General features: G+C 46.4%; 1 protein-coding gene across 5 annotated transcripts in view; it reads right to left on the bottom strand.

Moving 5' to 3' along the window:
• LOC142255331 (uncharacterized) overlaps positions 1–26,280 on the bottom strand; it is a 110,326-nt gene that overhangs the window by 33,271 nt on the left and 50,775 nt on the right. For 4 of the 5 annotated variants that reach the window (XM_075326883.1, XM_075326882.1, XM_075326881.1 and 1 more), the window contains exons 17-21: positions 20,109–20,239; positions 17,323–17,432; positions 16,783–16,951; positions 13,864–13,968; positions 465–11,057 (exon numbers count right to left, since the gene is read on the bottom strand). In XM_075326883.1, the coding sequence (XP_075182998.1) occupies positions 465–11,057; positions 13,864–13,968; positions 16,783–16,951; positions 17,323–17,432; positions 20,109–20,239 (11,108 nt within the window). The remainder of the gene's footprint in view (positions 1–464; positions 11,058–13,863; positions 13,969–16,782; positions 16,952–17,322; positions 17,433–20,108; positions 20,240–26,280) is intronic. The other variant, XM_075326884.1, reaches the window with a different exon arrangement.

Genomic DNA, 26,280 nt, shown 5'->3' on the forward strand with positions numbered 1-26,280 from the left:
TATCGTTATTGTTAGTGGATCTCAGCAGTGGATGAGTTGTAGTCTGACTCCGCCCTCCCTCTGTGATTAGCAGCTTCAGTCTATAGAAAGCCTAGTGTGGGCAGGTACAGCTCTCCCATGCAAAATCTAAAATCTTTCACTGTGTCAGAACGGCTGCAGCCACTAATCTATGTGATACATGCTTGAGCTCAGGATGTCTTTGCCTACATCATGCTGCTCTCAGATGAGGTAGCAAAAACCTGCTGACAGATTCCCTTTAAGTGAAATATACTCCATTTTGTAGCCTACGTCCCCAATATGCCAGCTGTTGAGGCTCGGAAAATCTGAATGCTGGTGGCCAATGTTAATCTAAGCTGTATGGACTGCTTTCGTTATGGACCGTCACATGCAAAATTTCATCCAGGCTGTTACAAATGCAATACGTACATAAAACACGTAGAAGCACGGCCAGCGATAAAACATACCTGTGATAACTTATCTGGCTGCGAGAAACTCATGTTTAGCTCGTGCTCTGTGATCACCTTTTTAATCGAGGTGCCACCTTGCTTAGACTTTTCCACTACTGTTCCTTCCTTGAGCATCTGGAGCAATCGCTCTCGATCGTGCTGTAAGCTTGCCATCGCTTTGGAGAAAGCGTCCATCTGTTGAGCATAAGTGGCGCACTCAGACGTGAGGCTGGTGACCTCCAAACCTTTGTTTGTTAAGGAATTACACAAAGAGTCTATTACAGCCATCAGCTGGTCAGTAGTAATCTGGACATCAATGGAGAGAAGATGTTCACTAAGGAGGTTGTTGCTTTTGAAGATACCATAGATCTGGGATTTGAAGCTACGTAGTTGACTTTCAAGATCATCTCCTCGGATCTTCTCAGTTTTCAGCTCCGATGCGTAACGCCATTGCAGTTCTTTAAAATCATCAATCAATGAATCTCGATTATTCTGTAAGGCTGCCATTGCTTTCCCGAAAGACTCATTTTGAGATTTCAACTGCTTATTCTCGAGGAAAAGGCCCCAGTAGGCTTCTTCAGCGTTCTCTTCTAACTTTTCACTGGCCAACTGGTGGCTATTTTGTTCTAGAAGATCTATCAAGTCCTCGTCAGATTTTTCCTGATTGTCCTTATACTTGTTCTTTCTGGATTCATCGAGCATCTTTTCTTTGTTAATGGCAGCAATGAGATCTTCTTGATCTTTAACTTTAGGTATTAATTTCCGATTCTCTGCTTCTAAGGCTGTGGCCGAATTTTGGAGGATCTCGTTGGCGCTTTGCATTTCTCTACACTGCTTCTCAAGATCACATTTTTCTTGCTCCAGATTTTTAATCAGCTCTAGCTTTTGTTTTAGTAATTCCTTTAATTGTTCGTCTTTCAGAGACAACACTTGGTTCAGATCTTCCCTATATCGGATGAGTTGTGCTCCCAACATGGCATTTTCGGCATTGAGGTCGTCAACTTTATTTAAGGCGTTCCGACGTTCTTCTTTAAGGCTACTGTTCTCATTGGCGGCAGAGACGATGATGTTGTCTTTTTGGCTCAGGACCCGCTCATTTCTCCGATTGATCATTTGTAATTCTGAGCTAAGTTGATCTCGATCAGTTTGAAGTGAAGACATTGATTTCCTGAAGGCCTCAATTTCACTAACGATCATAGCTTTGTCACTTACTGCTTTATCATACTTCACTTTAAGACTTTGATAGTCGCTCTCGACCCTTCGATATTCCACATCGGACTTTGCCTTTTCAGCTTCAACAGAGGAAAAACGTTGCTCGTAGTCTTCCACTTGTTTACGATACTGACCTTGGATTTGTTCCAGGTAGTTGGACATCTCTCCATCTTTGGAGGAGAGTAACACAGAGATTTCCTTATCTTTATTGTCAATGATTTCTTTCATGTGTCGAGACATGGTGACCTGTTTCTGTATATCGATTCTAACTTTTTCACTCTCTACTTTAAGCAGTTGGATCTCCTGCTCATTTTCTGTTATTATGTCCTTTAGTGCCCTCAACTCAACATCTGTAGGGATCTCCTGGAGTGACCCCTTTTCCGAGTCTACATCCCTAAGTACTTCTTTGGGTCGATAACTTGGCTCTATTAATTTAAGTTTATTTCTTGAACTACCATTTATTTGTGAGAAATTATTGGTTAATTCTTCATCTACTAAGTTATCTGAGGACAACAAGTGTTTTTTGCTTACCTGATTCTTACCCTTTAGGTCTGCAGTTTCCCTGAGCTGAGAAGATGCGTGCTCAAGTTCTCTCTGAAGATTTTCGTTTTGGCCATTTGTTTCCTTCAGAGCTCCCTCAAGATCTAATATGAGTTCTTGAAATCTTATGGAATCACGTTGAAGCTGATTGATCTCTTGTTGCTTCTCTTTCAGAAGTTCTTGTAACTCTTTGGATTTGGTTTTGGTTCCTCGGTTATCGTCTTGAGCGTATTTAATTCTTTTTTCGAGATCTTGTAGAACCTTTAATTGGTGTTCTTCTTTTTCCCGCATAATATTGTTTTTCTCGGCTCTGAGAAACTCTACCTGCTGGCTAAGAGTATTGGTTTGTGCCTGGAGAGACTTAAATTTGTCGGAGAGCAAGCTGTTGTTCTTGCCAACCCTCAGTAATTCCATCTCCAAATTCTCCCTCTCATTTTTCACGTTGCAAAACTGCTCCTGTACATTTTCTATCTCCTCGAGAAGGAGGGCCTTGTCGTCTTCTAAAATTTTCACTTTTTCGCTCAAGTTTATCTTATCTATTTCCATGTTGCTTATGTCGCTCTCTAATTTCAGAACGGCGCTCTTTTCCTGTTCCAGTAATTGGCCGGAGCTGTTCAATGTCTCTAAGAGATTGAGTCTTTTGATTTCACTCTTTTCCAAACTGTCCTCTGTATCTTGGACCTTCGCTTCCAACTCCGTAACCGTTTTGGACAGAGTCTCATTGTCACAACTGAGCGTAGAGATTTTAACTTCCATATCAGACTTGTACATATTCATGTCCATCTGCAACTTATCCAGGGTGGTTTTAATAACTGAAATACTAGTATTTTCCTTTTCTTTGTTCTCCAGAGAAGTCTTTAAATTCTCACATACTTCTCTTAAGTGTTTATTTTCTTCTATAAGCCTCCCGTTTTCTTGGGATATTTCATCAAGGAGTGACACTTTCTCTGCTGTATCCATAAGTCGCTTGGTTTCCAACTTTACCTTCTGTATCTCCGTCTCTTTAGATTCCAGAACAGCTCGAAGTTTGTCCATCTCCGCGTTGCTATCGTCAATTTGCTTTGCCAGGCCTTGATTTTCCGTCTGAAGCTCGTGATATTTGATTAGAACGTCACCTTTTTCTTTCTTCGTTATTTCTATGACATGTCGCATCTTATCAATTTCATCACTGATGTTTTCATACGCTTGAAGAAGGGACTCGTACTCTTTATTTAATTCGCCGTGTTTAGCTTTCCATCCGGTCAACTCAACCGTCTGGGAATCTTGTAAGGAATTCAACTGGAAAGAAAACGCTTCTTTTTCTTGGACAATAGATTCCATTGTAGATTTTAGGCTTTCACAAGCTGCCGAAAGATTTTCATTGACTAGTAAAAGGCGTTCTTTCTCAGACAGGAGATCGTTATTCTTCTCGGTCAGTAATGAAATCTCAGACAGTTGGTTTTCCCGAATTTCGGAATGTTGACGTTTCATTTCTTCTGTTTCCAAAGTTAAAGATTCAATGTTTTGTTTCAGCATTTTGTTTTCCTTAAGTAAATCTTTACGTGACACCAAAGCTGCCTGAAGCTTTCTCTGGATTTGCTCTTTAGAGCCGTTTTCTTCTGAAACTTTTCTCGTGCGATCTTCATGGAGCTGCTCAATTACTTTGTTGGTGCTCGTAAGCTGCTTTTCAAGATCCTCAATTATACTTTGTTTCTTAGAACAAATTTTACATAATGGTGGATGATCACAAGTTTCATCTTGAAGATTATCAAAATCTTGGGGAACAACTTGGTTAACACCAGGACTGGTACGCGATTGCACCGACAACAAGTCTTCTTTCTTGGAGTCTCTTAACTTTGTCCTAAAATCTGATAACTCAATTTCTGCTTTCTCTAATTTTATCGTAGATTCTTCGAGCTTTTCTTTCATCTTCTTATATTCATCCTTCAGTTTCTCCGACTCTTCTTGATATTCTTTCAGTTGGCCACGCATTCTTTCTACGTCTTCGTCGTGGATTTTTAAGTTTACGTTAAGAGAATCTTTAGTTGCGGCAATTTCTTTATCTTTCTCTAATAATTCAAGAACTTTTAGCTCAAGGCTTTGCTTGAGTTTGGAAATTTCGGACTGATTGACCTGGCGAGTTTCTAAGTACGACTCTCTATCGCTGGTTAGTTTCTGAATGGTGGCTTGCTTAGTTTCAATCATCGTTCCAGCTACTTCTATCTCTTTCTGCAGCGACTTTATCTCATTTTCACAGTGTTCTAGCTCTGCCGACTTAGAAGCCACTACGCTATTTAGAGAGCGTATTTGCTCTTCATATTGCTGAATATCCCTAGCCAGTTTTTGCATTTCTTCTTTTAATAATTGCATTTCAGTCAACAGTTGCACGTGTTCGGAATTTAGTCTCAGCAGCTCTGCTTCCTTGTCGCGGATACTGCTGGTCATTTCGGAAGCCGCCTTTTCATGCTCCTTTAATTCGCGAAGCTTGTGTGAAATATCTTCAATTGTCTTTTTCTGGTCGTCTATTTCAAGCTCCTTATTGTTCAGCTCGGATTCTTTTTGGAAAAGCAGCTCCTGTTGTGCTTGAACTTGCTGTTGCAGAGTATGCACTCGTTCTTTTTGTTGTTCGCACTCGGCATATTTAGCATCGTAGGAACGCTGCAAGTCCGATTGTGCTTTCTGTAGCAGCTCAAACTCTTTGATGCTTCTACTAAGACTTTGTAGAAGGCCGCCGTGTTTTTCTTTGCTCTCAGAATTTTCTTGGCTGCATAAAAGCGATGCATGGACATTATTATGAACAATGGAATTTTCCACGTGTGACAACGAAGCCTCGGCAAAAGTCGAATCTTGATCAACGGTCAACACCTCCACAGACGACATTGGAGTCCTTGTCTGACCTTGTACTTTTTCGAGACATGTCTTCAGGTTTTCAAGACTTTCCAACAAGTGCACATTTTCTTCTTCCACGCTCTTTAATTTTTCCTTCAGAGCATTTTTTCTCTGATGTAGATTTTGGTCTTTTTCTTGAATGCTTTTTAAGTATTCCTGGCACAGGTTGTCTTTCTCCGTGAGGCTTTGCTGCAGTTCGGTGACGTTTTTCTGGATCTGAACCAGGTGCTGTTCTTTTTCGGAGAAAGCGCTGTTGAGTTCACTTAATTTTGTATCCTTTTCCAGCAATTCTTGCTTGGCGAGCTGTACGTAAGACTGCAGATCTTCATTCTCCATCCTAAGAGATTGTAATTTGCCATTCAAATCTTCCACAGTTCTTCCAAGTTCGGAGACTTTTACCTCTTCTTCTTTTAATTCGTCTTGTTTATTTTGTTCCAGTTTTTCAATTTTTTGCATTAGATCTTTCCGTATAACTAAAGCGGCCTGTAGTTTTCTCTTTAAGTTCTCCCGTTCTTTGCTGAATTTTTCCGATTGGAGATCTTTCTCGTTGGTCAATTTGCTTAAATAGGTCTCCTTATCAGCTAGTACCTGTTCTGACAGCTGTAATTTTTTCTCGCATGCCTCAAGTTTCTCGGATAGTTCAGACATTTGCAACAGATAAGAACTTTTCTCAGACTGTAGACTCTTAAGCTCCACGCTCAACCCATTTCTTTCTTCAGACACTTTAACCATTTCGCTTGACACCGATTCCATAACCTGCATCAGAGAAGCATCTTTATCCTTCACTTGATCACTGAGTGTGGATATTAACTCCTTCTGTTGGTTCAGCTGTACGTTAAGTTCTTCGATGAGGGAATCTTTCGTATTAACATCTTCTATGAGTTGCCCAATCTTTGTTCTTTCTTCATTCAACAATATACGGAATTTTTGCAGTTCTTCGTTAGAAACCATTATTTCTTCTTGGAGAGCACCTACTCGAGTCTTCAACTCTACGACTACATTTTCTTTTTCTATCACTTGATCGCCGAGTGTGGATTTTACCTCCTTCTGTTGGCTCAGCTGTACGTTAAGTTCTTGGATGAGGGAATCTTTCGAATTAACATCTTCTATGAGATGTCCAATCTTTGTTCTTTCTTCATTCACCAATGTACGGAATTTTTCCAGTTCTTCGTTAGATACTGTTATTTCTTCTTGGAGAGCACCTAACCGAGTGTTCAACTCTACGACTACATTTTCTTTTTCTATCACTTGATCGCCGAGTGTGGATTTTACCTCCTTCTCTTGGCTCAGATGTACGTTAAGTTCTTGGATGAGGGAATCTTTCAAATTAACTTCTTCTATGAGTTGCCCAATTTTTGTTCTTTCTTCGTTCAACAATATATGGACTTTTTGAAGTTCTTCATTAGATGCCATTATTTCTTCTTGGAGAGCACCTACCCGGGTGTTCAACTCTACGATTACACCTTCTTTATCCTTCACTTGATCACCGAGTGTGGATTTTAACTCCTTCTGTTGGCTCAGCTGTATGTTAAGTTCTTGGGCAAGGGAATCTTTCGTATTAAGATCTTCTATGACCTGTCCAATCTTTGTTCTTTCTTCATTCAACAATATACGGAATTTTTGCAGTTCTTCGTTTGATACCATTATTTCTTCTTGGAGAGCACCTACCCGAGCGTTCAACTCTACAATCACATTTTCTTTTTCTTTTAAGACTCTTTGGACACTAGAAGTGTTGGCTTCAGCGGTTTTAAGTTCTGCCATTAATGATTCATTATCTACCTTTTGTTCTTTAACCTTCTGTAACTCTTCAAGAAGAAGGTCTCTCTTTTTCTCAGACGAGAGAACAGCCTGGTCCTTCTGCTCAATTTCTCTGTCTTTTCCCTGAATGACTTCCTTTAAGTCTGCTACTTTCGACTTGTAGTCTGACACAACGCAAAGCATCGAGGAAAACTTGCTTCTATACTCATACTCTTGGTCAAAATCATCGCGATCTGAGAAATTCTCATCGCACAAAGCACATAACTGTTTATCGACAAAAAGCAAGTCTTTAAGCAAGCTCTGTAGCGTCTCCTCCTTTCCTTTAATGTCATTGCCTAAGCTCACATTCTGTTCTCTAAGTTTCCCATTTTCCTCCTTCACTTGTGTAACCTCTTTTTGTGATTGTTGCTGCCGTTCACTAAGATTTTCTATGTGTACTTTCAAAGCATAGTTTTCCTCAGCTTGAGCACTAACCTGCTTCTGAAGATCGGTATTTTCGGCTTTCACCGCATTCAGGTTTTCTGCGCCGGCGGATACACGCTCTTCTGCTTCTTGTACTTGACGCTGCAGATTTCCTATAACCGTGTTTTTCTCGGTTAACTCGTTCTGAACCGTGGCTAAGGAGGTGTCTCTGTCTAACTGTAATGATTGCAAAAACTTTTCCAATTGCAATTTTTGTTGGACTGCAGATTCCAATTGTTGGCTTATCTGCCGTTTGTCATTCGCGGACGTTTGCTGCTCTTGCAAGAAACTTGCATTTAAGATGTCCAGGTCTTGCTTCAGATTTTCAATACTTTGCCCTTGTGAAGAACATCTCTCCTCCAGGGTCTGAACGAGGCCTTCAGTCTCTGTTTTTTCCCCCGTCAGTGCCTGCAGTTGAGTAGACGTCTCTTGGTACTCTCTCTTTACAGACTGCAGTTCATTTCTTAAGTCTTCCTCTGCTCTCTGATGTTGAGAAATGATATCATCTTTTAGTTTCAATGCCTCAGATATATTTTTGACATTAGAACTACCTTTGTCTAGTTCTTCGCGTAAAAGATTCACCTCGCTGGCAAAAGCCTGAAGGTTGCTTTCCAACATTTGAAGCTTAGCATCCTTTTCGCTAGCGGAGTCTAGAAGTTTAGAAATCTCAACTTCCTTACGGCTGTTAGACTCCGCCAGCTCCTGTTTTTGCTCATACAGGGAGGCATACTTCTCCTGGAGATTTTGTACAGTGTTTTCTTTTTCCGAGACAGCTTGCTCGAGGGTTTTGACTTTAAGACCAAGTTCATCTACAGTTGTCCGAAGCTCGGAACTAAATTTTCTGTGTTGCTCCAATTCAGCATTAAGGGCTTCTTCCTTTCCACAATGTGAACTTTCTTGTTCTTCCAACGAAGCAGTCAGTTTGCGAATATCGGCGAGTTGCTTCATATTAGCTTCCTCTAAACTAGTTACTTGTATTAGTAACATATTGCTCTGCTCTTCTTTACTTAGCAATTTCCCTTTTAATTCCTCAATTTCCAAAATAGAATTCTTAACGGTCAGATCTTTATCCGATACTGCAGCCTTATATTGGCCAATATCATGCAACAATGTTTCGTTGGTTTTCTTCTGTTCTTCCAAAGAGTCTTGAAGTTCCGACAACTGGGCCTTCAGATTTGCGTAGCCGTCAACCTTCTCCTTCAGACATTCGTCTTTTTTGGCTAAAGACCCATTCAGTTCTTCTACATTGCCCTTCAAGTTTTTGACTTGAGAGTGAAGATCGGAAATGATCTCAACATGTTCTACCAATTGAGCTTTTAATAACTCCACTTCCTCGCTCTTATTTTTTAAGATCTGCATCTGTTGACTCAACTTCTTCAGTTCTTGCTCTTGGTCTTCAAGTCTTTGCCGCTGTTGAGCACAATCCGAAACGGAGCTTTGCAGTTCGTTTTGAAGGGCGGAAATAGTCTGCAGATAGTGACCTTCGCCTTCTAATTTCTTTTCTGTTTGTTGGATGAGTTCTTCCTTTCTTAGGAGAAGAGCGTCCTTCTCATCAACGCTACGTAGCAGATCCCGTTTTTCTGCTTCCAGTAGATCAATCTGATCCTTCAAAGACAAAATAGTATGGCCCTGTTGTGATGAATGAGAGCTGAGAACGTTGACTTCTTCTGACTTATCGGACAACGTGGTTTTAAGTTGTCCAAGGTCAGAATTTAGTTTCTCCTTTTCTATTGTTAACAGATTTAATTGCTGATTTAAGGAGTCTACCGCTGATTGACTTTGCACGACTTGTGACTGAAGTGCGTTCTGCTGAGCTTCTAAATTTGATATCGACAATAGGAAGGACTCTCTTTCGAGGGTTAACCTTTTAACTTCCTTGCTGCCAACTTCTACTTCCTCCCTAATTATTGAATTTTCCACAACTTTATTATCGAATTCCTCCTGCAGCTTGCCGAGAGCTGTATTTAATCTTTCTACATTCTCGGTGACTTTCTTATTGACCTCTCTAAGCGCCTGCTCTTCTCCCAGTAACTTATCCAAGTTCCTTCTCATATCCTCAACCTGAATAGACTGCGTCTTAAGGAGGGTCTCTTTCTCCTCCAATACCCGCGTGTTACTCTCTACCGCTCGTCTTAACTCTTCCACTTTTTTGTGCAAAGCCGCATTTTTTTTTTCATTCTGTTTCAACTTTTTACACGTCGTGTCGTAGTCGGAAGTCTTGGATTTTAGTGCTTCATCTTTCTGTTGTTCAACGATCCTGGATTCTTTCAACTCTTCTTCTAGAGACTGAACCCGAGTCTGTAATGTAAGGATGACTTCTTGCTCTTCGCGCACTCGATTCTTTAGGTTGAGACACTCCTTAGCCTTCTCTACTAACTGAGTGGTGGTCGTATTCGTATTCTGGACACTTTGAGCAGAAATTAACTCCATTTCCTTCTGAAGATTCTCCTTTTCTCGTGATAGGCTTGACGTTGCGTTCTGGAGATTTGAGAGCTCCTGTTCTTTCTCCGCCACCATTTTCTGGATATCTTGTAATGATTGGGTCATAGCAGATATCTCAGATTCTTTTTGGCCAACTTGAACCTGCAAATTTTCCTTTTCATTGGAAACTTGTCTATTTTGATCCTCCAAGGTATGAACTTTTCTTTCAAGCTCTTCAACGGAGCTCATCACAGACTTCAGAGAAGTCTCTTTATCGGCAAGTGAACTTTCTAAGTCTTTGGTTTGCACACGAAGTGCTTCGGTTTCTGAATGCAGTTTATTTATCATTTCTGTTTTCGTCCCCATTTCCTTTTGAAATTCTTCCGCCTTTTTTTGCAGAGTTTTCACCAACTCCTCCTTACTTTGCGCCAACGTTGCGAGACTTTCCTGCAAAGATGATAATTCTTCCTTCTTACTGCTCAGCTCTTCGTCCAGTTTACCGGATCGCTCCTCGCGCTCCGAGACCCGTTTTGATAACTCCTTTATCTCTTCGTCTTTTTTTGCCAACTCGGAAACTAATTGGTTGTATTGTTCTTTTCCTGTTTTCAGCTCGTTTTGGTACCCCTGTTCCCGAGTGTTTTTTTCTTCCAACAATACAGAAAGCCTTTCTTTTTCCGAGTGATCTTCTTCGAACTGTAATTTTAAGCTCTCAACTTCTTCTCTGTGCGTCTTTTCCATTTCATTGACTTTTCCAACAGATGCGTTCATCTGTTCCTTAAGAGACGCAATCTGTGCCGAACATTCGGTAAGGTGATTATTGTGAGTTACTGCCTGTGTTTGGATCTCCAGACGAAGGTTCTTGATTATGACGCCGTTCTCGTTCATCTGTCTAATTAGCTCTTCCGTTTCCTTAATTTTACTCTCACTTTCACGCTTTGCTTTATGTAACTCTGACTCCATTTCGCTCAGTTGCTCAGACAGAGATGAGATCTTGGAGCTGCTTTCCTGGACGTCCAAAGATTGCGTTTCCCTCATATGGTGAAGTTCTCGTTCCATTTTTACGAGAGCGTTGGCCATCTCGCTCATCTGCTCCTCTTTAAATTCAATCGTCTCCTTAAAGATGGTAATCTGCTCAGAATATTCGGTCAGGCTCGCCGAGAGAGAGGACATTTCTCTGTCCTTTTCTTGCAAGAGCTCCTTGAGAACGTCTACTTCCCTCTCGCATCTTTGCAAGTCGTGAAGAAGTTGCGATTGCTTTTCTAGATGACCCGTGTTAAGCCGATCCAGTTCGTCGTTTGTCTGATCGAGGTCAACTTGGAGCTTTTCCAAAGATGAATCCTGCACCGATACCTGCAGGGGATAAAGATATAAAGAAAGTAAGATTGCAGCTACGGGCTCACGTTACTAGCAAATGGCATACATTATCCCATCTTTATTTCTACATGCAATAAATGCAGAGAGCAGAATGTACTGATTGCAAAACTCTTCACACTTCCTATAACCTGGACTAGACATATATATGGCACTTTTTCATGCATTACCATATTTTTTGTTTATAATATGCACCCCAAATTTAGAGGCGGAAAATAGGAAAAAAAATAATTGTTAAAATGGGGTCCGTCTTACAATCCTAGAGTGTCTTAATCCAAATTCTCACCATGGGGGAGCGGCTCAGGAAGGTCACAGGAGGCAGGGTCAACGATGCTGCGGGCTCCGAGGAAGGGGTGTTGTGGGTCAGGAGGGTCAGCGATGCTGCGGGCTCGGCACCATTGATCTGCTGGCGGGCTGCGGGGGTGTCACTGCAGTCCGGCGACTCAGGAGGGTCAGAGGATGAGGTGTCTCAGAGGCGGTTTACATTCATCCGACTGCCAGTTCCGTTGAATTGCCTGTGGTTGACAAGGTGGACTGCAATAAAATGGCCGTGGAGGCGGCGCGTGTGCAGATAGGACTCCGTGGCCATTTTGTTGAAGTCCAATACACCAATCTGTGCACACGCCGCCTTTACGGCCATTTTCTTGAAGCCCATCACATCAAGCGCAGTCAATTCAATGGAGTCCACAGTCAGATCAATGCACCCACTGCCAATACACACCGTCCTGTGACCATACTGAGCCGCTCCACTGCTCCTCCAAGCCCTCAGTATTGCCGACCCTGCCTCCTATGACCCCGGCTGCACCACCGCCTCCCCAGTAAGCCATATCCAGATTATAAGATGCACCCCTATTTTACCCCCGTTTTTGGGGGGACAAAAATGCCTCTTATAATCCGGAAAATGCGGCACATCCTATATCTGATCAGACGTCAGGGTGAATTATCACTGCGTTTATTTGGCACAGTGTATATTTGGCAAAGACTCTACAAATGCAAAAGCCAAAACTATACATAGACCCCAGTAAACCATTGGAGTCTATGGGTGTAATAATTTAGCCTTTTCTTCAACCTTAATAGCAGAAACTAAGTTTTTTTTGGAAATTAAACTACAACGCCCAGTATGGCTGTTAGGGCATGTTGGGAGTTGCCAGTTTCACCACAGCCGGGGAAAACACTGACATTATATGTCTTCTATGACACAATGAGGCCGTGAGGTTTTCTTTACAGGGTCATGGAAATGTTATTTAAAATTAGAAGTGAATCGCAATAGTATCTATAGAGCCGCTATAGTATCTATAGAGCCGCTCCAGATATTTTAGGTCATCTTCGAGACCTAATTCCAGTAACTCAGGCTGTGATACGTCCAGGTAACCTTGTAATGCTTTAGCGGCTCCGGATATAATTGCGTTATGGCGTCATCACCGCTAAATAAGGAAATATCTTCCTTAGAGGTCATGACGTATACAGACTATTATAGAAAGGGACAGAGTGGTGGCCAAAAGCTTCATAAGAAACTTTATAAGATGCACTTTTCTTCCTAAAAATGTGGGAGGAAAATGAAGGGTGGGCCTTATAAGCTGAATATAAACTGACCGGGGGTGATGGAGAGGGGTCACAGGAGGCAGGGGCAATGCTGCGGGCTGTGCGCTGTGCTGTACTTCGGGCAGTGCACTGTGGGCTCTGCTGCGGTGCGCTGAAGGCTCTGCTGCGGTGCGTGAGGGCTCTGCTGCGGTGCGCTGTGAGCTCTGCTGCTGTGCGCTGAGGGCTCTGCTGCGGTGCGTGAGGGCTCTGCTGCGGTGCGTGAGGGCTCTGCTGCGGTGCGCTGTGAGCTCTGCTGCTGTGCGCTGAGGGCTCTGCTGCAGTGCGTGAGGGCTCTGCTGCAGTGCGTGAGGGCTCTGCTGCGGTGCGCTGAGGGCTCTGCTGCGGTGCGCTGAGGGCTCTGCTGCGGTGCGCTGAGGGCTCTGCTGCACTGCGGGCAGTGAAGCAGGGGTTGCCATCTTGAATGTCGGTAGTGCAGGCTTCAAATAATGGCACCCCGAGTTAGCCCATGCGCAGATGGAGCTCTCGGCTCAAGATCTTATCTACGCATGCGCCGCCTTCGGCCCACTGATCTCCCAGAAGCGGACTTAGGGAAAATGGCGCCTGGAGGTGGCGCGTGCGCAGATCAGGTCTAGGTTTGTGATTGAGCCGATAGCTTAAATCTGCGCAGGAGCAGACTCCAGGTGCCATTTCTTTGAAGTCCGCACTGCCGACATTCAGGATGGTGGCCCCTGCCTCACCGTCCACAACACAGCAGAGCCCATAGCGTAGCAGAGCCCGCAGCACAGCGCAGCAGAGCTTCTCAGCGTCGCCATCTGCAGCGAGCATCTGGGACACCCACTGCACCATCACTGTACTCCAGCACCGCCCCTGCCTCCTCCGACCCCACTCCACCACCGCTGCCGCCCCCTCCAGTAAGACACCACCGGAAGACGGACCCATATTTTTTTTCTTCTAAATTTAGGGTGCGTCTTATAAAACAGAAAATATGGTATTTCCAGCCATTTAAAAGCTTTAAACCCTACAAAATGATGCTTCCGCGTTTAGCCGTCCTTAGGTTCATGATATAGGCCGCCCGACTAGTCTGTATCATCGACCATCCATCCCGTCTTTATGAGTAAGGGGAAACGACTGGGGTCACCCCAATTTTTCCCCAATGATGACCCATATTATTAACTCTTAATTTATTGAAACATATGAAATAAACCACAAATCCGCAGTGTCTTTGCCCGGACGTCGTACTCACCCGGTCTTTAAATGTAGACACCTTCTCCGTCAGCTCCGAATTGGTCACTTTTAATGCAGCGTTCTCCGATTCCGATGCCTGTTGTCTCCTTGAGACTTCATCAAGCTGGAATAAAAGAAAAAGAAAGGAAAAACATCAATATCAGCTTATGCTACAACCTATACAACTGCTGTTATAAGCTTTGCTAAAAATATAAGACAAAACCACTCAGCGCATCACATACTATATGATCCGATCATATTTCATCAGTCGGAGAACCATATAATGTAATGTATGGCGGCTAGCCATACAAAAACTGAATCCCACCACCTGACGCTTGCTACTGCTGGCTGTTACTCCGGAACGTACATGCGCTCAGCGTGTGGCACAATACAAGGGTAACAATGGGGATGGTATAATAAAAGGCCTTGGTAATAGGAAGTTCCCTAACATCCCTATATGGGTCCTTTTTCCCCGTCGCCGTCACATGCCTGGGCCCTCATTTGCCCTGAACTCACCCTGGCTAGTGAGAAGGCTGGCAAGAACACTAGTCTCACCACTACAATAATACAGGGTAAATGAGACGGAAAAAGACGCAAAATGGAAAAACATTCCAAGTTTCTTCAATGCAGCAAAACACCACAGCTGCAATAGTCACAACACCTCAGCTTCTTCTAGAGACTGGCTCCTTCCAAGGTGGACAGCATAAGAATAAGATTCTATAACCGGCATCAGGTGGTAAGACACGTGACGTTTTATAGCAAAAAACAGTGATCACAAAGAGCTGCACCTGAGATTAAGGCTACAAAGGACAGCCAGATAGGAAAGAGTTGTTAACCCCTACAGCATCAAAAGAAAGTAGATTTACTAAAACATAAGCTGCCGACTTGTGCAAAATAAGGCATTGTGACCTTCTGGTCCCGCAGTCGCCAGAGGTTTTCCCAGAGCAGGACAATGCCAATGAACTTTAGTGTTGTGTCTGTGTGTGATCCTTTCTACACTCCGGTCTTCACTAGCTTATGTATCAGGACAATTTCTATTTTGCATTCATCCGTTTTTCCCCATGTCTACAGCCTGTATTCTCTGCTCTCCCCGAGACTGTAGATGCTTCTTTCCCTGTCCACTCTAAATAATATATGCACAATTTTCTCCTTGCAGATATCTCTAACTCTGGGAGAGGAGGTGGGGGGAGAAAGAGCCGTCAGAACTAGGAGCAGGGGCCTTCATGGATTTGTATCTGTTTTCCAAATGAATGTCAGCAGTATAATGCTAGAATTTTTTTTAATGAAGGCTATTTAGAAAGCTGCCTAATTTCGCATTTAGGAAGCAAATGAACGCAAAGTGGATACAATAAGGCTATGTGTACACACGCAATATTGGGGGAAATCTGCACCAAAATCTGCATGTCTAGCCTCCTCCCAGAAAAGTCTATGGGATTTCTGAAGTGCTGTGCCCACAATGCTTTTTCTTTCCTTGCAGATTTTGGTGCAGAAAATATCTGCAGCATGTCAATTGTTGGTGAGTTTTTCTTTTCTCTTGCATTTTTAGCCCTTCCAGCCATTGACTTCATAAAAAAAATGCATGGAAAAAAAAACAAAAAAATGCATTTTTTTTTTTGGTGCATTTTTCTACTAGAGGGTGCAGACTTCATGGAGAATATTTCTGCACCAAATCTGCAGCGTGTGCACACAGCCTAAAGGTTGATGTTTAATCTAAACTCCAACTCTGCTCAGGGCTGCGGGCGCTGCTCTGCTCAGGGCTGCGGGCCATGCTCTCCTCAGGGCTGCGGGCCATGCTCTCCTCAGGGCTGCGGGCCATGCTCTCCTCAGGGCTGCGGGCCATGCTCTCCTCAGGGCTGCGGGCCATGCTCTCCTCAGGGCTGCGGGCCATGCTCTCCTCAGGGCTGCGGGCCATGCTCTCCTCAGGGCTGTGGGCCATGCTCTCCTCAGGGCTGCGGGCCATGCTCTCCTCAGGGCTGCGGGCCATGCTCTCCTCAGGGCTGCGGGCCATGCTCTCCTCAGGGCTGCGGGCCATGCTCTCCTCAGGGCTGCGGGCCATGCTCTGCTCAGGGCTCCGGGACATGCTCTGCTGAGGGCTCCGGGACATGCTCTGCTGAGGGCTCCGAGACATGCTCTGCTGAGGGCTCCGGGCCATGCTCTGCTGAGGGCTCCGGGACATGCTCTGCTGAGGGCTCCGGGACATGCTCTGCTGAGGGCTCCGGGACATGCTCTGCTGAGGGCTCCGGGACATGCTCTGCTGAGGGCCGCGGGCCATGCTCTGCTGAGGGCCGCGGGCCATGCTCTGCTGAGGGCCGCGGGCCATGCTCTGCTGAGGGCCGCGGGCCATGCTCTGCTGAAGGCTGCGGGCGCTGCTCTGCTGAAGGCTGCGGGCGCTGCTCTGCTGAGGGCTGCGCGCGTTGCTCTGATGAGGGCTGCGGGCGCTGCTCTGCCGAGGACTGCGGGCCATGCTCTGCTGAAGGCTGTGGGCAATGCTCTGCTGAAGGCTGCGGGCGCTGCTCTGCTGAGGGCTGCGGGCGCTGCTCTGCTGAGGGCTGCGTGCGTTGCTCTGATGAGGGCTGCACGCGCTGAAATAAATAATGGCGCCTGGAGTCTCAGTCTATTGGCTTAAGATCTCATCTGCGCACGTGCCATCTCTAGGCGCCATTTTTTTGAAGCCTGCACTGCCGACAGTTTGTGGATGTTGCCTGCCTCACAGCGCCCGCAGCGAGCATCTGCAACACCCGCTACATCGCCTACTCCACCACCGCTTCCTCCTCACCGATAAGACACCACCGGATTATAAGACGGTCCCCTTATTTTTCTCCTAAATTTGGGGAGCGTCTTGTCAACCGAAAAATACGGTAATCAGTGGTATTGAGCCAACTATATAAATGTATTAAAAATGCAGATTTCCAGGGAATATACTGTGAGTGTCTCTGACCTGATGCTCGTACTGGTCCAGTCTTTCCTGCAGCTCTTTGTTCGCCGCCTCCTTCTCCTGCAGCGTTCTGGAGACCCTGCTCAGCGTCTTCAGCTTCTCCGTTACCTCCAGGATCGTTTGCTCCTTTTCAACTACGGCATTTTCCAGAAACGCGTTCCTATTCGTTAAGCTGCGAGATATTAATCAGAAGAGTCGGTGCACGATATAGTAAGGACATGTGATTCATTAGTATACGGTGATATGCTATTATAACCTGCCAATATGTAAAACGTCGTCAATATATCTACTTTTATAAAATTACGTTTGGCTTCAGCTAAAGACATGGAGTCCAGAGATCCTTAGTTAATTCTGTAAATAAGATATATTCACAGAAACCCGGTCTTTTTGAGACATGGCGATCCTTGAAAACTGATAATTGCTTATGCGTTGTGTATTACTGACGCGCTTTGAGACCGGATCTTTGGAGGAAATTACAGATTTTCTATATCGCCGGCTCCCTTTACACCCATCTACGACCACTTTAATACTCGGAGACGATACCCTTTTAGTTGATCATTCAAGGTAGAAATGAGGTCATGTTGTTTTTCCGCCTCTTGGCTCTGCTGCTGCCGAATCTGGGCCAACTGCGTCTGGAGGCGCTCGTTTTCGCTCTGCAACGAAGGATTGTGAGAAAGAGACAATTTAGAAATCAACACATCGCCGACTTGTACGGCTCAGAAAATTGCGAGAGTCTGTGATAATATGGTGACCCATCATCCCGTAAATCTGTCACCTCCGGTAAACCAAAACGAAAGAGCGGCTGTGAGACTGAGAAGAATATAGAACGTGCTGCCACATGCAGCCGCCTATCAGAGGTCTTACTATGGTCGCTAAGACTAATGCAAGAAGGGTATGACCATGGGTAAGAGCCTGGTGACCCATCATCCCGTAATCTGTCACCTCCGGGAAACCAAAACCAAAGAGCGGCTGTGAGATTGAGGAGTTTAGAATGTGCCGCTACATGCAGCTGCCTGTCAGAGGTCTTACTATGGTCTCCTAAGACTAGTGCAAGAAGGGTACAAAACGTGCGTTGGGGCTGGAATAAAGTGCCTGGGAAAGTCTTCCACTTTCTGATCCACCAGAATAAACAAGTGATACCACCCGCTGGTTTTTCCCTGCACCGATCGTACTAATCCTTACAACTGAACGCATTTCTAGCCCAGTCGGTGGTCGCTGCTGTGAACCGGAAACGTTCAAGATGATACAAAGCCACGCCCACTTCACACTCAAGATCGAGAGGACACATTGTGGTGGTAGGACCTTTCTCTCTTTATGAGATGTTAACCCTTTTAATAAGTAGGTTGTAAAATACCCACGATGCTTTCTCCTGGGGATGCAGTATAAATTCTATAAACAACTTGTGTTTTTACTGTGTAGATGATAAATCCAATGGGGTCCATGAATTATGGGGGGCAAATGAATGCAATGTATCATCTGTATTATCTTAGCTGGGGTAAATGCCATAAAGCTCCATGACCTGCAACTAAATGGACCAGGAGGTGCAGCAATGAGAATAAACCTGGACTTTTGCATGGTCACATTTAAAGGGGTTGTCCAGGATTTTAGTATTTAATAATCTATGCTTTGAACAGGTAATGAAAATCAGACTGATGGGGGTCTGACACCCGGCCCCCGCACTCATCACTGAATAGGTCCTACAGCAGTTGGATGTACAGTGTATATAGCCGGGACAGCACAGCGCCGTACACGGTGTAGTGGACGTTCTCAGTATTGCAGTTCAGATCATATTTACCGTATTTTTTGGATTATAAGACGCAATTTTGCTTACAAAAATTTGGGAGGAAAGTGAGGGATGCGTCTTATAATCTGAATGTAGCTTACTGGGAGGTGGTGGAGAGGGGTAGCAGAAGGCAGGGGCAATGCTATGGCGGCTGTGCAGGGACGGCGGTGTGTTGGCTGGGGCTGTGCAGGGCCTGTGGCGGCTGTGCAGGGGCTGGGGAGGCTGTGCAGGGGCTGGGGAGGCTGTGCAGGGGGCTGGGGAGGCTGTGCAGGGGGCTGGGGCGGCTGTGCAGGGGCTGGGGCGGCTGTGCAGGGGCGGCGGTGTGTTGGCTGGGGCGGCTGTGCAGAGGGCTGGGGCGGCTGTGCAGAGGGCTGGGGCGGCTGTGCAGAGGGCTGGGGCGGCTGTGCAGGGGGCTGCGGCGGCTGTGTAGGGGGCTGCGGCGACTGTGTAGGGGGCTGGGGCGGCTGTGCAGGGGCTGGGGCGGCTGTGCAGGGGCTGGGGCGGCTGTGCAGGGGCTAAGGCGGCTGTGCAGGGGCGGCGGGGTGTTGGCTGGTGAGGCTGTGCAGGGGCTGAGGCTGCGACAGCTGGGCTGGCGTTGCAGCGGCTGGAGCTGCGGGCGGTGAGGGCTTAAAATAATGGCGTCCGGAGTTGGTGCGTGTGCAGATGGAGCTCTCGGCTCAAGATCTCATCTGCGCATGTGCCGCCTCCAGCCCATTGATCTCCCAGCAGTGGACTTCAGGAAAATGGCACCTGGAGGTGGCGCGTGCGCCGATGAGAGCTCAGCTTCTCATTGAGCCTAGAGCTTAACCTGTGCACGCACCGACTCCGGGCTTCATTGAAGCCCTCATTGCCCGCAGCCCCAACCGCCGCCCCAGGACCAGCACAGCTGCCCCTTCCTTTTGTGACCCTGCTCCACCACCCCTGCTGCCCCCTCCGGACACCATTTTTTCACCCTTTTTTTTCTCTAAATTTGGGGTGCATCTTATAATCCAGTGCGTCTTAAAAACTGAAAAATACAGTACTTCAACGAAAGATGAGCTGCAGTATCTGAGAATGGACACCGCACAGTATACGGAGCGGAGCTGTTCTGCCTCTGTATACTGATTAATGGGGGGTGCAGGGACCCCTCTGATCGGATATGGATTACCCATCAATAGCGCAGTCATCGTCAAGCACTTTAATAACAGATCCACCAGAGATGAAGCTCCGCTTTACTGTATTATATATGTTAGGAGCACCTCAAAACACAAGGGTAAGGGAGCAGCCACACAGAAGCAGTGTTAGGACCCCCGGTTCACACCTCACACGCAAGTGACCCGCAACCAGGACCCCCACACACCTGGGGAAAGGACGGAGTCTCTTCATCTACATCAAATGTTACCTGTGTTAAAAGGCTCGGTTACAAGATGAGGAAGCAGATGCAACATCTTAAGCAAGTGATACGTCATCATTCCCCTCCACAAATGCTCAATACATGGTGATGTAGATGTGAAGCAGCCCATCCATGTGCAGGGCATTGTGTCCCACGTGCGTGGCCGAGACTGACCTGCAAGGACTCGATGCGCAGCTGGAGCTGTAACCGGTCGCCCAGCTCCTGGCACCGCTCTTCTAGGGTCATGATCTGCTCCTGCAGCTGGTTCCTCTCCATCTCCAGCTCCTCCACCACGGCCCGTAATCCTGAGAGCGGAAGACGCAGAAGATCAGGCCGGCGTATGTATATATATATATCGATCAAACCTAACTACAATCACGTCTAAAACTTTATAGCAGAGAGAACAGAAAGCTTCAATCCAAGAATGAAGGAGGCAGGAAAGAAGCCGAAGACTTAGAAGAAGCAGAAAAGTGCAATCAACTTATGGATGAAGGGAACGTCTTGCAAGAAAGTCCTAAATCAGGGATTATCAGGATCTTTGGACGGGCGGCAGATTGTTTCCTACTTGTAATACTGACTCTAATATGTGTAATGTCACCACGGATTATTTATGCCCTTTAATTGGGTTGAACTCCATCGCTGCATTCTGTTGCTCTCCAACGTGAACGCTGCAGCCAATCACTATTCTCAGCCAATCACTATTCTCAGCAGTCTCATGCCATATCTTGGCATGACATATACGTAACATAGGGTCAGGCTCAACAAAATATAAGTGGGTGCTAGAAGGAAAAAAACAGTAATCATAAAGGGTAACTCCAGCACTCAAGAGACAACAAAGGGTCAAATAGAATTTTTTGATTTGTTGCAATCTAACCTGACATATGACTTGTCCAGTGGCGTAACTACCGCGATCGCGACCGGGCCCGAGAGGACAGGTGCCCGGCGGCCGCCAGGCAGATCAGCAGCCAGCTCCTGTCAGTGTGAGAGGAGCTGCACTGATCTGTCACAGACCACGCGGCCGCTATTTGACCTGCTGCCAACACCGGGCCCCCCTGCCTGGTGTTAGCGGCGGCACCGGGCCCCCCTGCCTGGTGTCAGCAGCGGCACCGGGGCCCCCTGCCTGGTGTCAGCGGCGGCACCGGGGCCCCCTGCCTGGTGTCAGCGGCGGCACCGGGGCCCCCTGCCTGGTGTCAGCGGCGGCACCGGGGCCCCCTGCCTGGTGTCAGCGGTGGCACTGAGGCCCCCTGCCTGGTGTCAGCGGCTGCGGCGTCTCCCCCGTCACCGCGCACAGTAATGATGAAGCATAGCGCGGCCAGTGCCGCGCTATGCATCACCATTCTTCCCCTGTGCGGTGACGTCACTCCCGAGCGACTGCTGTGCTGAGTGCACAGAGTGCAGGACGCCGACCGCAGCACCGGGAGAACGAGCAGCGGGGAGGACAGCAGCGGTGGAAGGAAGAGAGAAGGTGAGTACTTGTTGTTTTTTTTTTTATATAAGTGAGTAAATGGTGGCCAGAGGCTTGGGAAGGCAGTTCTGGGGAAGCTGCATTATTATACATGGAGGCCTGGAGAGGCTGCTTTATACATGGAGGTCTGAGGAGGCTGCATTATATATGGAGGTCTGGGGAAGCTGCATTATTATACATGGAGGCCTGGAGAGGCTGCTTTATACATGGAGGTCTGGGAAAGCTGCATTATTATACATGGAGGCCTGGAGAGGCTGCTTTATACATGGAGGTCTGAGGAGGCTGCATTATATATGGAGGTCTGGGGAAGCTGCATTATTATACATGGAGGCCTGGAGAGGCTGCTTTATACATGGAGGTGTGGGAAAGCTGCATTATTATACATGGAGGCCTGGAGAGGCTGCTTTATACATGGAGGTCTGAGGAGGCTGCATTATATATGGAGGTCTGGGGAAGCTGCATTATTATACGTGGAGGCCTGGAGAGGCTGCTTTATACATGGAGGTCTGGGAGGCTGCATTATATATGGAGGCCTGGAGAGGCTGCTTTATACATGGAAGTCTGAGGAGGCTGCATTATATATGGAGGTCTGAGGAGGCTGCATTATTATACATGGAGGCCTGGAGAGGCTGCTTTATACATGGAGGTCTGAGGAGGCTGCATTATATATGGAGGTCTGGGGAAGCTGCATTATTATACATGGAGGCCAGGAGAGGCTGCTTTATACATGGAGGTCTGAGGAGGCTGCATTATATATGGAGGTCTGGGGAAGCTGCATTATTATACATGGAGGCCTGGAGAGGCTGCTTTATACATGGAGGTCTGAGGAGGCTGCATTATATATAGAGGTCTGGGGAAGCTGCATTATTATACATGGAGGCCAGGAGAGGCTGCTTTATACATGGAGGTCTGAGGAAGCTGCATTATATATGGAGGCCTGGAGAGGCTGCTTTATACATGGAGGTCTGAGGAAGCTGCATTATATATGGAGGCCTGGAGAGGCTGCTTTATACATGGAGGTCTGAGGAGGCTGCATTATATATGGAGGTCTGGGGAAGCTGCATTATTATACGTGGAGGCCTGGAGAGGCTGCTTTATACATGGAGGTCTGGGAGGCTGCATTATATATGGAGGCCTGGAGAGGCTGCTTTATACATGGAAGTCTGAGGAGGCTGCATTATATATGGAGGTCTGAGGAGGCTGCATTTTATACATGGAGGCCTGGAGAGGCTGCTTTATACATGGAGGTCTGAGGAGGCTGCATTATATATGGAGGTCTGGGGAAGCTGCATTATTATACATGGAGGCCAGGAGAGGCTGCTTTATACATGGAGGTCTGAGGAGGCTGCATTATATATGGAGGTCTGGGGAAGCTGCATTATTATACATGGAGGCCTGGAGAGGCTGCTTTATACATGGAGGTCTGAGGAGGCTGCATTATATATGGAGGTCTGGGGAAGCTGCATTATTATACATGGAGGCCAGGAGAGGCTGCTTTATACATGGAGGTCTGAGGAAGCTGCATTATATATGGAGGCCTGGAGAGGCTGCTTTATACATGGAGGTCTGAGGAAGCTGCATTATATATGGAGGCCTGGAGAGGCTGCTTTATACATGGAGGTCTGAGGAGGCTGCATTATATATGGAGGTCTGGGGAAGCTGCATTATTATACATGGAAGCCTGGATAGGCTGCTTTATACATGGAGGCCTGGAGAGGCTGCATTATATATGGAGGCCTGGAGAGGCTGCTTTATACATGGAGGTCTGAGGAGGCTGCATTATATATGGAGGCCTGGAGAGGCTGCTTTATACATGGAGGTCTGAGGAGGTTGCTTTATACATGGAGGTCTGGAGAGGTTGCATTATTATACATGGAGGCCTGGAGAGGCTGCTTTATACATGGAGGCCTGGAGAGGCTTCTTTATACATGGAGGCCTGAGGAGGCTGCATTATATATGGAGGCCTGGAGAGGCTTCTTTATACATGGAGGTCTGAGGAGGTTGCTTTATACATGGAGGTCTGGAGAGGCTGCATTATTATACATGGAGGCCTGGAGAGGCTGCTTTATACATGGAGGCCTGGAGAGGCTTCTTTATACATGGAGGCCTGAGGAGGCTGGGTGCATTGTTATACATGGAGGCCTGGAGAGGCTGGCTGCTATATTATACATGGAGGCCTGAGGAGGCTGGGTGCATTATTATACATGGAGGCCTGGAGAGGCTGGCTGCATTATTATATATGGAGGTCTGGGGGGCTGCATAATACAAAATGAAGGACACCTTATACATGGAATATAGGGGTGCATTATACATGGAGGAGTATGGGGCTGCATAATGCAATATGAAGTTTTATGGGGTTGCATTATAATACATATAGGACTATGGGGGCTACATTATAATATATGGAGGACTATGGAGGCTACCTTATACATGGACTATGGGGGTGCATTATAAAACATTGGGGACTATGTGGTGCAGTATAATATATGGAGAACTATGGGGTGAATTATAATATATGGAGAACTATGAGAAATTCATGATAATAATTGAAGGGCTACTTTATACATGGAGGATTATGGGGGTGCATTATAATATATGGAGGACTATAGGGCTGCATTATAATATATGGAGGACTATGGGGTGCAGTATTATATATTGAGTACTATGGGTTATAATACATGGAGAACTATGGGAAATGCATTATAATACATCGAGGCCTATGGAAGTGTATTCTAATATATGAAGGGTTATGTGGGACCCTTTGTACTATATGGAAAGCTATGTGGGTGCCATTATTGTATTTGGAGAACTATATACAAGGGGGGACAAAGATACAAGCAGGGGATGGGAACGTTTTGTGCTGAGGGAAAAAGGCTCTTTTCCCTCAGCACCCAGCTTTCCCATGCTCTGATATACATCATTTCTCAGCACCCAGCTTTCCCATGCTCTGCTATACATCATTTCTCAGCACCCAGCTTTCCCATGCTCTGATATACATCATTTCTCAGCACCCAGCTTTCCCATGCTCTGCTATACATCATGTCTCAGCACCCAGCTTTCCCATGCTCTGCTATACATCATGTCTCAGCACCCAGCTTTCCCATGCTCTGATATGGGAAAGCTGGGTGCTGAGGGAAAGATGTATAGCAGAGCATGGGGAAGCTGGGTGCCGAGGACAAGATGGATATCAGAACATAGGAAAGCTGGGTGCTGATAGAGGGATTTCAGATTATGGGAAAGCTGGGTGCTGTGAGTAAGAGCCAAGTGTCAGCATCATTATCCTGTACCCCGAATGTCAGTGTTATTATCCCGTACCCTAAGTGTCGGTGTATGTGGAGGGGGGGCCCAGGTCTGAACTTTGCACCGGGGCCCATCAAACTCTAGTTACGCCACTGGACTTGTCTCTGCATCCTTGAGCCCTGTACCCCGTACCGCAGACGCCCTGAGAATCGTCCAATATTGCAGATTGTTTCCTCCCAAACCCTCAATGCTTTATACGCAAAGCCCTGATGAAGGCTTCCTAGAAGCCGAAACTTCGTTTTGCATGGGTTGAGGTGCGCCCCTTTTTTGCAACAAATCAAAAAATAAAAAATTCTAAATTCTATTTGAGCCTTTGTTGTCTCTTGAGTGCCCCCATAGAAGGACGACGTCTTGTTTGCTCAGTGGGCGCGCGGGGTGCATTGGCTGACAGTTTGCGGATGACAATGCTATGTTTAATGGCTCCTGCCCCAGTCTGCAATGCTGAAGAGCGCATGGATCTTCGATTAGACCCACATTTTGCTTCATATTTTCTATTTTTGGAACAACCATTACGTCCGCCTAATGGCTCGAGAGAGGACGTGACTTTCCGAAAGTCCTGAAAGGCGAATAATAATGGTTGTCACTCGAGTGTCTCCCGAGTGGGACGGAGCATAAAGGACAAACATTGTGCCACTGATAGAGGCAGCGATGACGACTTCTGCAGCAGCGGAGATGGCAGAGGCACGTGACGTCAGCGAGGGCAGACGGGTGCAATCCATCATACAATATTCCCGCTGTGCAAATCTCAAAGGAAAGGAAAAATACTGAGCAAAGCGAGTTCCAGATGGTCATTCAGTGAGCGCTACGTGACCGTCAGTGCATGAGCAGCTGGGACGCCACACTGCGCCACTAAGAGTACCTCCATGATGTCCTAATAGTGCACATAGAGGAGATAAGCCCTTAAAGGGGTTTTCCAGGTTTGGGATACTGATGTCTAGGACATGTCTGGTGGTCCGACGCTCAGCACCTTATTAATGCCGGAATGATAGGGTGCATGGAATTGCAACATTGTTCCATCCACTTCAATGGCTCCTCCGCCACACGGATTAGGCCTCCTTCACATGTCCATGTTTCCGGTATGTGTGACGTCTGTTTTCATACATACCGGAGATACAGACACACGTAGACCCATTAAAATCAATGGATCTGCACACATCTCCGTGTTTTCACAAGGATGTGTGTCTGTGAGGAGCAAACGTGTGTCCGTGTGCTCCACATGGCGGTATGTCTGTTTTCCTCCGGCAGCACGGATGTCACTTGGACGGTTCACTGATGTGATCCATGTGACATGTACCGGAGAAAACACATGTCTTTGAAATAAAATGATTTTCTATACTCCCCTGTCTTCGGCGCTGCTGTCACTTGCTTCCGGGCCCGCTCATTATGCTCATGCATATTCACTGCACTACGGACCCGGAAGTAACAGCAGCGCCGGAGACAGCAGAGACAGGTGAGTATAGAAGTTCATGATGTCCATGTGCTATCTGGATGTCACATGGCTGGCACACTGACAGCACACACTGAAAACACACATATGCACCCACACCACGGACCATGGAAAACGTGTGTGTTGTGCACGGA

The sequence above is a fragment of the Anomaloglossus baeobatrachus genome, chromosome 10 (genome assembly GCF_048569485.1).
Source record: "Anomaloglossus baeobatrachus isolate aAnoBae1 chromosome 10, aAnoBae1.hap1, whole genome shotgun sequence".
In the NCBI taxonomy this organism is placed as follows: domain Eukaryota; kingdom Metazoa; phylum Chordata; class Amphibia; order Anura; family Aromobatidae; genus Anomaloglossus; species Anomaloglossus baeobatrachus.